General features: G+C 36.4%; 1 protein-coding gene and 1 non-coding gene across 3 annotated transcripts in view; one reads left to right on the forward strand and one right to left on the reverse strand.

Annotated features, from left to right (window-relative positions):
- The window catches only part of Melk (maternal embryonic leucine zipper kinase), an 81868-nt gene that overhangs the window by 5774 nt on the left and 61854 nt on the right, over positions 1-14240 (forward strand). For both annotated transcript variants that reach the window (XM_040286048.2, XM_040286050.2), the window contains exons 2-7: positions 976-1071; positions 2274-2359; positions 6183-6299; positions 9850-9993; positions 11377-11445; positions 13929-14021. In XM_040286048.2, coding sequence (XP_040141982.2) covers positions 1014-1071; positions 2274-2359; positions 6183-6299; positions 9850-9993; positions 11377-11445; positions 13929-14021 — 567 coding nt within the window. In that variant the 5' untranslated portion in view covers positions 976-1013. The remainder of the gene's footprint in view (positions 1-975; positions 1072-2273; positions 2360-6182; positions 6300-9849; positions 9994-11376; positions 11446-13928; positions 14022-14240) is intronic.
- On the reverse strand, positions 5182-5283 carry LOC120890084 (U6 spliceosomal RNA). Its single transcript, XR_005734344.2, has one exon. It is a non-coding gene; the product is annotated as a U6 spliceosomal RNA (small nuclear RNA).

The raw sequence follows: 14240 nt of genomic DNA on the forward strand, positions 1-14240 counted from the left end.
GAACTTGTTATCCTCCTGCTGCAGCCTCCTGAGTCCCTGGATTACTGATGTGTGCCACTGTGCCCACAACAATATATTTTTTAAAGTTTTATCTTTTCATGTTTGAGTCTTTTTTAAAAAAATTTTTGCACTGGAGATTGAACCCAGGGGCACTTAACCACTGAGACACATCCCTAGCCATCCCCCCACCTTTTTTTTTTAATATTTATTTTTTAGTTTTAGTTGGATACAATATCTTTATTTTATTTATTTATTTTTATATGATGCTGAGGATTGAACCTAGGGCCTCACATGTGCTAGGCAAGTACTCTACTGCTGAACCACAACCCCAGCCCCAACCATAGCCCTTTTTTATTTTTTGTTTTGAGACAGGGTCTGGCTAAGTTGCTTAGTGCCTCACCAAATTGCTGAGGGTTGATTGAACTTGTGATCCTTCTGCCTCAGCCTTCTGAGTCATGGGATTACAGGCATGTGCCACTGTGCTGGGTTCATATTTAAATCTTTTTTTTTTGGTACCAGGGATAGAATCCACTAAGTCACATCCCTAACCCTTTTTTATATTTAGAGACAGGGTCTTGCTAACTAAATTGCTGAGTCTTTTTTTTTTTAAACATAAACCAGTAGTGGTCATTTATTAAATATTAAATATTTTATACTGTACATAATTGTACATGCTGTACTTTTTTCTTTTTTTTTCTAATGCTGGCTTTTGAATTCACAGTCCTCCTGCTTCAGCCTTCTGAGTCACTGGGATTACAGGTGTGGGCCAATGTGCCTGGCTTATGTTTAAGTTTTCATTTGGAATTGATTTGTATGTGTGGTGTCAGATTGGAATTCAGGATAGTTTTCCCCCTATGGCTAATTGTTTTTTTCAGTATTAATTTTATACCTGAGTCATTTATATTTCAAATTCAAATGGAAGAGATAAACTGGCTCTATTTCCTTTTTTGGTCATGTGGTATTTCTGTCTTACAGGTTCTTTTTATCATTTTGAAAACACTTCCAGGTGGACTATGAAAGATTATGATGAACTTCTCAAATACTATGAAATATATGAAACTATTGGAACAGGTAATTGTTATTTTTTTTTTCTTGGAGGCAGAGGATAGATCAACTATTTGAGAGTATAGTATTTTGAGGCTTTTTAGTCTAATTTATGCTGTATTAAAATTTTCTACCTAAGAAAAAGTGGAGCAAGGGTAGAGGAAAGTAGTAGAAGGGCTTTATATTGCAAGGACTTTGACTTGTATCCTAAGTAAGTCATTGGCCAAAAAAAAAAAAAGGGAAAGAAAGAAAAAGAAAAAATAAGTCATTGGAGAGTTTTGAGCCTAGGAGTGGTGGGACCTTTGTTTTCAGTGGGTCACTCTGCTTGATGGTGAAAAGATTGTGGGGGAGAGGGAAAGGGCAAAGGTAGAGAGAAGTTGGGAAGCTATTGTAATAATTCAGGTAAGTGACTCTGGCAATGATGGTGATTTAGGTGAGGATGATAGTGACGGTGATGAGGTAGTTATTGAGGTATAATATGGTAAAAACATTCGAAGTGCACTGATCTTGATGGTTGATCAAATATATATATCTATTTATATTCACTCAGGTACGACAGACCATTTCTAGTCAGTACCTGCTTTTCCCCCATGTAAACATTAATATTTTCCTCCACAGTAAACCAGTGGAATTTGTTTATGTTTTGGCTATGGGGTATTATAAAAGAGGAAATAAGGATGGTTCCAGGGTTTTGGGCCTGAGAGCACCTGGGAAAATGAAGTTGCTTCTTACTGAAATGGTAAAGAATTTGGAACAGGCTACCAGAAGCTTCTTTTTGGAAGTGTTAATTTGAAGATTGAGAAATCTAAGGAGAAACATTTATTCTGCTTTTGACCCAGTTTTAAAGCATAATTGCTTATCCTCAGAATTTTAAAACTGAGTGGAAGTTTTATATAATTTGTCTTTGGTCTCAGCAACTTTATATTATGTTCTAGCAATGTTAATTATAAAACAGTTGTAGCTGGATGCAGTGGCGCATGCCTGTAATCCCAGTGGCTTGGGAGGCTGAGGCAGGAGGATCACTAGTTCAAAGTCAGCCTTAGCAAAATTGAGGCACTAAGCAACTTAGTGAGACCCTATCTCTACATAAAATACAAAATAGGGCTAGGGATATGGCTCAGTAGTGGAGTGCCCCTGAATTTAATCCTTGGTACAAAAAAAAAAAAGTGAACAGGTGTTTCTGCTTGAGTCCTTGTTTATCTCTTTGTCATAAATTTTCTTGTGCATAGGTGGCTTTGCAAAAGTCAAGCTTGCCTGCCATATCCTCACTGGAGAGATGGTAGCTATAAAAATCATGGATAAAAATGCACTAGGGGTAAGTTTAAAATTGTTCTTTTAATATTCTCCTTGTAGAGCAGTTTTGTGATTAAAACCTGAATATCCTAATTACTATTCTTAGAATAATATTTTTATGCCTTTAAAAAATGTATAGAGATCTGTGGTTTTAAAGTAGTCTGGGTGGGTGGGAGGGTTACTTTGTCCTTCAGATTTTAATGTAGGGGTTTGAACTCTGTAACATTCATTTTTTTTGGTGGTTGTTTCATAGTCTTTTTTTTTTTTTGGTGGCACTAGGGATTAAACCCAGATCCTTGTGCATTTGAGGCAAACACTCTACCAACAGCACTGTTTCATAGTCTTGGAGGAGTTTCTGAATATTAATATCTCCCATTTTTACCCTTTCACAATACTCTAATGTTGATATATTTTGTAGTATAGATAAGTAGATAGATAAGTCTTAGATCCCAGCTTTTTATTCAAAGTGATTTTAGAAGTTATCTAATGAATCCTTTTCTTAATCAGTATTTTTTTCCTCTCTGAGAATGCTTCCAGGTTTGAGTTGTTCATTACTTACTAAAATAGCCCATTCAATTTGTGGTTTTGGCTATAATATATATAAAATTATTATTATTTTTATATTGAAGTAAAACCTGTTTATATTGATGGTCCTTTTTGTGCCTTCTATGCCTTTCCTGTGTTTGAAGTTGTTAGGAGTCTTCATTTTCTAATTCCCTCTACCATCCTTCATGTAGTTTGTTTCTGGACTTAATTTTTGTTTCTAGTCTTCTGAGAGTTAGTGAACTCTAACTAGTCTCTAAGTATATACCTGTGGCTTGCCCGCCCTCCCTCCCTCCCTTCCTTCCTTCCTTCCTTCCTTAATACTATTGGGGATTGAACTAGGGGTGCTCCACCACTGAGCTATATCCCCAGACCTCTTTATTATTTATTTTGAGACAAGGTCTGGCTAAGTTGCGCAGGCTGGCTTTAAACTTGGAATCCTTCTGGCCTTAGCCTCCCAAGATGCTGGCTGTTTCTTTTTTTGAGGATCAATTTTGAAAATTAAGTTTTTTCTCTGTTTAAAATCTTTTAAGTATTAGAAAAGAAATTTCTAATTTCAGACTAGCTGGGCATGGTTTTGCATGCCTATAATCTTAGCAATTTAGGAGTCTAAGGCAGGAAGACCACAAGTTGAAGGCCAGCCTGGGCAACTTAGTGAGACCCTGTCTCAAAATAGAGTAAAAAGGGGTTAGGTATGTATCTTAGTGGTAAAGTGCTTGCCTACCAGGTTCAAGGCCCTGGGTTCCATCCTATTACTCCCTGCCCCCCCCCCCCCCAAAAAAAAAGTTAAAGAAAAATGACTTTTTCTTTTGGATTGAGTTAGTATTATAATTATTCATAGTTTACAGTTTAGTAAACAGTATAAACATTTTAAGCCTTGCATGTACTAAGCAAGCACTGAGCTATGTCCCCAGTCCTTTTTAGATTTTATTTTGAGACAGGGTCTCACTAAGTTGCCCAGGCTGGCCTTGAACTTGTAACTCTTCTGCCTCTGCCTATAGGCATATACCCCGTTTGCCCAGCTGTAACATGCTCTTAATTATGAAACATAAAAAATATTTCTTAAATGTTTTCTTATTGTTGGAATGAGACAGGATTTAGCATTCATTAATCATTACCTTATTTTTTATTATTAAGGATATAAGCCATGATTAACATACATAAATAAGTCACAGGAAACTAAGGAGTTTTGATGTAGAAATGTGATTTAATTCTTTGAATTCTCTTCAAGATATATGTTAAAAAATCTGACAATTATTATTTTTCTTTTTTTAAATTCTGATTTGTTATACATAATGGCAGAACACAATTTATTTCATATTACACATATAGAGTACAATTTTTCAAGACACTGATTGTACACAAAGTATTTTCATATCATTCGTGTCTTATACATGTACTTAGGGTAGTGATGTCTAACTCATTCCATTACCATTCTTATCCTCTTATCCCCTCCTTTCTCCTTCCTCTCCTTTGCCCCATCTAAAGTTCCTCCATTCCTCTCATGCTCCTCCTCCAATCGCCATTATGAGTTAGCATCCTCATATCAAAGAAAACATTTGGCCTTTTATTTTTTGGGATTGACTTGCTTCACTTAGCATTATATTCTCCAACTTCATCTGTTTACCTGCAGATGCCATGATTTTATTTTATTTTAATGCTGAGTAATGTTCCAGATAATTTATTTTTAATAATCTATCGAACAGGGGCTGGGGATGTGGCTCAAGCGGTAGCGCGCTCCTCTGCCGTGCGTGTGGCCCGGGTTCGATCCTCAGCACCACATACAAACAACGATGTTACGTCCGCCAATAACTAAAAAATAAATATTAAAAAAATTCTCTCTCTCTCTCTCTCCCTCTATCACTCTCTCTTAAAAAAAATAATAATCTATCGAACAATAATTCAGTCTTCAATCTTTTTTTTTTTTTAGTTCTCAGTACTATATTCATTAATCTAATAAAAGAACATTAAAATTCATTTTTCTTGGGCTTTTAAACATTGATTACAAATTTAATTAATTCTCTCGAGCAATTTAGATATCTCTCTCTCTCTCTCTCTCTCTCTCTCTCTCTCTCTCTCTCTCTCACAAGGGATTGAACCCAGGGGCGCTTAAACCCTGAGCCACATCCCCCAGCCCTTTTTCATATTTTATTTAGAGACAGGGTCTTGTCTAGTTGCTAAGGGCCTCACTAAGTTTCTGAAGCTGGCTTTGAACTTGTCTCCTCCTGACTCAGCCTCCCAAACTGCTGGGATTACAAGCATGCACCACTGTGCCCTGCTTGCAATTGATTTTTTTTTTTTGTAAATATGGAAAGCTTCATGAATTAGCGTGTCATCCTTGTGCATGAGCCATGCTAATTTTCTCTGTACCAATTTTAGTATATGTGCTGCCGAAGCAAGCACTTGTAATTGATTCTTGATCAAGACCTGTTGTCTGGTTACATAATTCTAGATAATTGAATCTTGAGCCCTTGATGATTAGCTTGAGTCCATTTTTTTGGCGGGGCGGGTACTGGGGATTGAATTTAGAGGCACCTGACCACCGAGGCACATCCCCAACCGTATTTTGTATTTTATTTAGAGACAGGGTTGTGTTGTTTAGTGCCTCACCATTGCTGAGGCTGGCTTTGACCTTATAATCCTCCTGCTTCAGCCTCCCAAACCGCTGGGATTACAGGTATGTGCACCACGCCTGGCACTTGAGTCCATTTTTATAAGGTTTTACTTGTTATTTCATGGGATTTCTAGGTTTCTGTCTTTTCAAACATTTCAGCTTGGCTTATCTTTCTCCCTAACCAACTTTTATTTTTTTTGGATTGAACCTACATGTGCAACAACCCCATCCCATTTTGAGATAGGATCTTGCTAAATGACTGAGGCTGGCCTCAAACTTGCAATCTTCCTGCCTCAGCCTCCCAAGTTCCTGCGATTATAGGCCTGCACCACTGAGTGTGGCTCTTGATTGGCATTTTGTTGTTGTTATTGTTGGTACTGGGTATTTAACCCAGGGGCTTACCGTTGAGCCACTTCCCCAGCCTTTTTTATTTTTTTGTTGTCTCGTTAAGTTGCTTAGAGCCTCACTAAGTTGCTGAGGCTGGTCTTGAGCTTGCAGACCTCCTGTTTCAGCCTCCCGTGTCATTGGGATTAGAGGTACATGCCACCATGCCTGAATTTTTCTGTTTTTGAACAGTTTGTTTTAGGGCTTTTGATAGTTTTTCTGTATAGTATTGAAGCTGCTGGTGTGGATACTAGGAATATTTCCTATTAAATTATTGCTCATTTGAAATGATGTTTTGTCACAGAGTGATTTGCCCCGGGTCAAAACAGAGATTGATGCCTTGAAGAATTTGAGACATCAGCATATATGTCAACTCTATCATGTGTTGGAAACAGCCAACAAAATATTCATAGTTCTTGAGGTTAGTAGTATGTTCCAGAGACCTAAAACTTTTGGTCACTTTATCAATAGTTGAGAGAAATTATGTTTCACCTAAAAGATTAAAATAAATGTTAAGTGGTTTGCCTGTTTGAATTCTGTCTCTAGTAATTTAGATAATTAAAGTAGACATATATAACAAATTTATGGTATATGTACTCTCTCTAATATACCCCTAATGAGGTGGTTTAGATTATTGGATAAAATAAGCTAGAATTTGGTTCCAAAGGGAAGGATCCATTTCAGTTCTATATGGTATATTGATTTCCTAGGTCTAATAAATATCTACAAACCTGGTGGCCTAAGATAGTAAAAATTTGTCTTAGGGTTCTGGAGGATTGAGTTCCTCCCAAATCAAGACATGGGCAAGATTGTTTTTTTCTGGAGGTTCTTTCTTGATTCCTAGTGTTTCCTGGCAATTTTTGGTGTTCTGTGGCTTATGGATACACCAAACCACTCCGTTCTGCCTTCATTTCCAAATGGTCTTTTCTCTTTTGTGTGTCAGTGTGTCTTCAAATTTCCCTCTCATAGGAACCCAAGTCATTGGATTAAGGCCCACTCTAATTTAGTATGACTTCCTCTTAATTGGGTTATTTTTACAAATAACTTTACAAATGAGGTCGCATTCATAGGTCCCACATTAGGGCTTGAGCATATCTTTTTTTGGGGGGGGCAGTTTAATTCACAGCATATAGAGTTTCCAGTCTATGTGTTATGGAAACTAAAGTCTTTCAAGTTTTAAACTGTCCTTTGTGGCATTAAACATAGTTTTGAGAACTTGTGTCATTCATCTCTTAGTTTTAGCCAAAGAATGTGTAGCTACACACTGTTTTTACAGATTAACGCTGTTTTAAATACATTTTAAAATTTGTGTTGAAAATTTTGGACCTAGAGCTATTTTTACTTTACTATAGATCTACCCATATGGTCTGCTATAGTGATTTTAAAATCTTTTTCTTTGGAGGCAGGGTCTTCCTATGTTGCCCAGGCTGTACTCGACTTGAACTCCTATATTCAAACAATTCTTTCTCAGTCTCCTGAGTAGCTGGGATTGCAGTGCATGCCACCATACCTGGCTGAAATTCCTAAAAAAAAATAAATGAAAACTCAAAATATTCATGAACCTTGGACAAAATTTAAAAGGTACAAGAGAATATATGTTAAAAATAAAATCCTCTCTACCCTGTATTCCATTTATCCAATTCCTTTTCCTCTGTGTCATTCACTATTTTTCTTGTTTCTTATGGATACCTAGAAATATTTTACATATGTATGTATATGTTTGTGTGTGTCTATGTATGTATAGCCTATGATCACAAACTATAGTACTTTGTACCTTGTGTTTTTCCCCACTTAACATTTTATTTATTTATTTTTTATAGTACTGAGAACTGAACCCAGGACCTTGCTAGGCAGGCACTCTACCACTGAGCTACATCCTCTGTTCTTTATGAAAATTTTATTTTGAGAGGTCTTATTAAGACTGACCTTGAACGTGCTGTGTTCCTTCTGCCTCAACTTCATGAGTAACTGGGATTATAGATGTGGCCATCAGGCCAGGCCCACTTAGCATTTTAGCTTACCAATTACCTATGTACATTCATGGAGATTTTAAATGTTTTTTCTCTTTGTTATTTTTGTATTTTTAAAAAAAATTTAAAATTTTGGATACTTTTTCTCTTTATTATTTTTGTATGGAAAAATATGATATAGTTTGTTTTCTTCATATAAATCTTATTGGATAGAGTTTTAAAAAATTACTACTGAGGCGTAATTTATATACTGTAAAATGCACAATTAGGTATACTGTATATACTTATGTACTTATCACCTGACTCAAGTTATAAAACATCTCCATCATCCTAGAAAGTTTTCTCCAACCTTTTCAAAGTAAAATTTTATAGCAGTACCTGCTCTGCCTTTCCCAGTAACCACTGATCTAATTTCTTTACCATAGATTATTTTTACCTCCTCTAGAACTTAATGTGAATGAATCATATAGTCTGTACTCTTGTGTGTTGTTTATTTTGCTCAGCATAATGCTTTTGCAAGTCACCATATCAATATGTTATACTCTTTTGCACTTTGCTTTTTTAAAAATACCTGATATTGTCCCATATTAGTTTGTAAAGAGCTCTCTCTCCTTTTTAAAATTGTTGCTGTGAATTTCATTTCTTCTTTTTAAATTATTGCCACGAATTTCATTTTATAACTGTGACATAATTTATATAGTGAGAGCATTTGGTTGTTGCTATGGTATGAATGTCAGTGTCCCCACCAAACTCTATACTGGAACGTAATCTCCAGTATGATTGTATTAAGAGGTAGGGCCATAAGGAGGAGGGGTGAGAACTCAATTAGTTCTCCTATAAAAGAAACTTCAGGCAACCTGCTTATTCCCTTCTGCCATGTGAGGACACATAGCTAGTGCCATCTATGAGTAACAAGTCTTCATCATATATAAAATCATCTGGCACTTTGGTCTTTGACTTCCTAGCCTCCAGAACTGTAAGCAATAAATTTCTGTTCTTTATAAGTTATCCAGTGTAAGGTATAATACCATGGATGGGCTAAGACAGTTTGTTTCCAGTTTTCTGCTTTTATAAACAGTGTTGTTTCAGTGAATGATGTTTAATATGCATCATTGTCAATTTAAGTATATCTGTAGGAACAATTCTTTGAGGAACTGTGAGGTCAAAGGCTATATGCATTTATAATTTTAATTGACATTGCCAAAATGAATTTTTTTTCCCAAAATGAAATAAAATTTTAATTGGAAACCGAGTTTACAAAAAGTATTGCTGCTCTAGAGAAAGGATGGAAAGCCTAGAGCTTTGAGCTGGAACCTCTTCTCCCGCAAACACTGAAGTTCCTCTGTGCAACCTGAGTCTTTCTAATGCAGATGGAAAATCACTAGTCTTTGGACAGCAACCAACAATAATTACTGGAGAAATAATTATTGCTGCTTTAAAAAAATTCTTAGATAACTATTGGGCATGGTGGTGCATACCTGTTATCCCAGTGACTTAGGAAGCTGAGGCAGGAGGATTTTAAGTTCACAGCTAGCATTAGTAACTTTGTGAATCCCTATGCAACTTGGAGAGGCCATGTCTCAAAATAAAAAATAAGAAGGGCTGGGTATGTGGCTCAGTGGTAAAGTGCTCCTGAGTTCAATCCCCAGTACCAAAAAGAAAGAAAGAAAGAAAGGAAAAAAAGTAGGTAACTGTAGTAAATGTAAGCATATTAAGATGAGAATGGGTTGTAATTCTTTGCTATAAAAATATAAAACCCTGAGTGAACCTTTTAAAACCACAGTGTAGTTAGTTCTACATTTGTTTACTGTTAATAAAATTGTTCAAGAAAAGAGTCATTGTTCTCATTCCTGGAATAATTATTGACTTGTTTGATCCTTAGAGTGTATTTTTGAATATGCTCACTCATCTCCCATCTGACTTCAATGTAATTTTTTTTATATTCCTCTGAAGTTATTTCTGTAAGCTATAACAATATCTATTTGACTCTTGCTGTTGAAGTACTGCCCAGGAGGAGAGCTGTTTGACTACATAATTTCCCAGGATCGCCTGTCAGAGGAGGAGACCAGAGTGGTTTTCCGTCAGATAGTGTCTGCAGTTGCTTATGTGCATAGCCAGGGTTATGCTCACAGGGACCTCAAACCAGTAAGTGACTGTGACATACTTTCATACTCAGATGAGAGTTCAGCATTATCTAACTGGTGTTTTTGGGCTTCTATATGTTCTGTTTAAGAATCTATCTTAGCTTTGCTTCTTTTTCTTTATTATTATTATTTTTTAATATTTATTTTTTAGTTGTAGTTGTACCCAATACCTTTGTTTTATTTATTTATTTCTATGTGGTATTGAGGATCAAACCCAGGGCCTCGAATGCACTAGGCGAGTGCTCTGCCCCTGAGCCACAATCCTAGCCCTACTTCATTTTCTTTTGTTCCAGTCAGAATCTATCCCATTTCTTTTTTCCTCCTTTTGAATTATGGTAGACTTTTTGGATAGATAGCATTTTTTCTATCTGTCATTTACATATTATTGTAAAAGTCCTTGTAATCAGTATTTTATTTCTAAGAAAAAAGAGTCATAGAGGGTTTCCATAGTTTTTCTAACACTGTGCTCTTTTAATTTAAATCCATCTCCTCAGGAGTTCAATGGAATCAACAGACTCCTTTTTTTTTTTTTTTTTTTTGGACTGTACTGGGGATTGAACTTGGGGTTCAGCTATATCCCTAGCCTTTTTAAAATTTATTTATTTTTTTTAATTTTAAGACTGGATCTGGCTAAGTTGTGGAGGCTTGCCTCAAACTTGGGATCCCCTTGCTTAAACCTTCTACAGACTTGACTTTTTAAGGACTGCTGAATAAAAATGTGAATATTCTTTTTAAGTCTACAGGCTAGTGGATGATAGTATATATGGATTTAAAGGTTCAGGGACTTAAAATTGGTCTGAGAAGATATGGCAGTTTTGTTATCCTTTTTTATCTTTTTATACCCAACTTTTCAATTTGAAATTACTCTTTAGGTTTAAACTTTCCTTTGGCACAAATTGTGTTTGCTTTTAGTTGGCCCTCAGAGTACCAGTGAGAAATGGTTTATGCTGGTGTGTCCTGTGGCGAAGTGGTATACTTATCAACATTCCTTATCTTTCTCCTTTTATATGTCTTATTATTTCACTACTTTCCAGTGATTTTTCATCTTATTGTACCCAGAATTTTCAATATTAATAATCTTAAATCATTTTAAGAAATGGCTAGAGGTGGGATGTAATATAAGGAAATAAGAATATAATTATTGCTGAGCATGGTGGCACACTCCTGTAATCCTAGATGCTTGGAAAGCTGAAGCAGGAGGATCGTGAGTTCAAAGCCAGCCTCAGTAGTGGCGAGGTGCTTAGCAATTCAATGAGATCCTGTCTCTAAATCAAATACAAAATAGGGCTCGGGATGTGACTCAGTGGCCGAGTGCCCCTGAGTTCGATCTTGGGTACAAAAAAAAAAAAAGAATATAGTTATCAAAGTATCTTTGTTTTCCCAGGAAAATTTATTGTTTGATGAAAATCATAAATTAAAGCTGATTGACTTTGGTCTCTGTGCAAAACCCAAGGTAAGTGCAGAAATAAAAATGCATTTATTTCCTTGTAAATGCACCTCTTAATGTGTTATTGTGCTCTGACTTCCACTTGGTCTTTATTGAGCTTAATTGCCTCCATTGTGAAGAATGTTAAATTTGCTGGTTTCAGTGGCGCCTGCTTGTAATCTCAGCAGCTCAGGAGGCTGATACAGGAGCATTGCAAGCTCAAAGCCAGCCTTAGCAATTTAGTGAGGCACTAAGCAACTCAATGAGACCCTTTCTGTAAATAAAATACAAAATGGGGCTGGGGTTATGGCTCAGCGGTAGAGCACTTGCCTTGCAAGTGCAAGGCCCTTGGTTCCATCCTCAGCACCACATAAAAATAAATAAATAAATAAATAAATAAAGTCATTAAAAAATTAAATAAAATACAAAATAGGACTGGGGGTGTGGCTCAGTGGTTGAGTGTCCTGGGGGTTCAATTCCCGGTACCAAAAAAACCCAAAAAGAATGTTAAATTTAATTCCAGGCATCAGTAATTTGTATAAATCCTTTAGATGATTCTAAAATAGGTAGCCACGATTGACAGCCACTGGTCTAGGTCTAGTGTTGGTCTTGTTGAAGACCCCATAGGTAAGCTGTGAGAGAATTTGTAGCACCAAGGCCACATGAAGTCATTAGCACGAATGCTAAATAGATCATGTGCTTGCAGTTTGAGTGTATTGCCACTAGATGATGCCTTTGTTCATAGGGCTAGGAGTTGAGAATTTGTTATAAACCTATTTGTTATTCAAATGGTTATGTAACTAAGAATTAGTTATATTTTGTGAAAATCCCCTTTCCTTAGGAAAGAAGAAGGAAAATGTCCAAATGAACTTCTATATTTATACCATTAGGTATTTCTCTAATTTGCATTCCATAGTTAAGCACTGGTATTCTTCAGCATAACTTCTCTTTGAGGTGACTTTGAACTTCCCAGGTTTGCTTTCTGTAGCAGATCTCCTGTGTGGCTGCCTGTTGGAGGTTTCTTCTTGAGTTCTCTAATGATGGTAGTTACAGTCTCTAAAATGAGCTGTCTACACTCATTAAGAATGTCAAAATTGCAGACTTGTCTTAGCCCTTTGTAGTCCCATGATTATTTCCTGTCCCAGTCAGAATTAGCTAGGTGCAAAGGGAAGCAGATTTTGCCCCTTCAGTGGAATGTTTGATTCTTTCTGATCCTCTTCCCTCCCTTGGCTCTTCAGTGACTATCAGTGGAACCTTGTGTTTGGGAAGCAAATGCTAGAAGGTATTATTTTTTTCTAGACATATAAAGATTATACTTTGAACAGATAAGCTTGTTTGAGTCATGATGTCCACAGCAGGCAGTGGGAAATGTTTGTGACAGACTTCAGTACCCTTTTTTTTATGGCTGCCACAGATTTGACCGCATAGAGCCATCTAAGAAAGCGGGGGTGGCTGGGGAGAGAATCACCTCCATCTTCTGTGAAGAACTCATTTCTGGGCATATTTCATTTATAAATGAGATCTCAGTTTCACAAGTCCTTTGCCAGCTGTAAGACTATAGGAGTTGGGCAGTAACTTCATTTTCATTGTCTTGATATTTCTGTCGGGGAGAGGAGCATGAGCAAATTTCTCAACAGATCTGGGAAGCTAAGTTGGTGATTCTCTTACAACTGAATCTAGAAATAGGTTGTCAAGGCCCTGTGCTACATACAATTTTGCTTTCTTTCCTCTAAGGAGAAAGAAGCTCTCTGAATTTGTAAGGATTTAATATTGGAGATAGGGGCTGGTAAAGACATGATCATTTCTTCTTGAGTATTTAAGGGTGGGAAGACACAGGGGCTCGGATGTATGCTAGGCTGATTATTGTGCACATGAGTATCTAGGGAAGTATGAACCTGACTTGACTGAGTGAAGGAGAAAAAAAATATTTCATTTGTGTCAGGTGGTAGTGGTATAGGAAATCCACAGAAGCAGAGAACACATGTGCATATAGATATATATGCAAAGAATATCAGATTGGCTATAGAAGTCTTTTCCTTATTTGGAAAAATTCTTCATTTAACTTCTTTTTGTGTTCAAAGAGTGTTTATCAAGGTTCAATACTCTCTCTCTACTTTTTTTTTGGCATTGGGACTGCACCCAGGGGTACTTAACCACTGAGCCACATTCCCAGCCTTTTAATTTTTCATTTTGAGACAGGGTTTCACTAAACTTGTCAAGTTGCTCAGGCTGGCTTTGAATTTGTGATCCTGTCTCAGCCTCCCAAATTGCTGGGATTATAGGCATGTGTCACTGTGCCCAGCAAGATTTAATTCTGTTTAGGGCTGTAATTAGTAAGTGTTTTATTTTTTTTAAAAAATATTTTTTTAGTTGTAGATGAACACAATACCTTTATTTTATTTATTTGTTTTTATATGGTGCTGAGGATGGAACCCAGTACTTCTAGGTGAGTGCTCTGCCACTGAGCCACAATCCCAGCCCTAAGTGTTTCATTTTTATCTTATTGACAGGGTAACAAGGATTACCATCTACAGACATGTTGTGGGAGCCTTGCTTATGCAGCACCTGAGTTAATACAAGGCAAATCATATCTTGGATCTGAGGTAATTATTCATTGATTAAATCAGTATAATCAACATATTTATTGGTGATTTATAGTTGAGTGACTCAAGCACTGTGTATTGGGGATATAACAATGAAGTAAGTAATCTTGTTAATCAAAGAGTTTAGTCTGTTTGGGAGTGATATTTATAAACTAGTAGATGGAATGAATAATTTGTGATAAACATAAAAACCTGTAATATTCTTTTGAAGGAGGGATA

This window comes from Ictidomys tridecemlineatus, chromosome 4 (genome assembly GCF_052094955.1).
Source record: "Ictidomys tridecemlineatus isolate mIctTri1 chromosome 4, mIctTri1.hap1, whole genome shotgun sequence".
NCBI lineage: Eukaryota > Metazoa > Chordata > Mammalia > Rodentia > Sciuridae > Ictidomys > Ictidomys tridecemlineatus.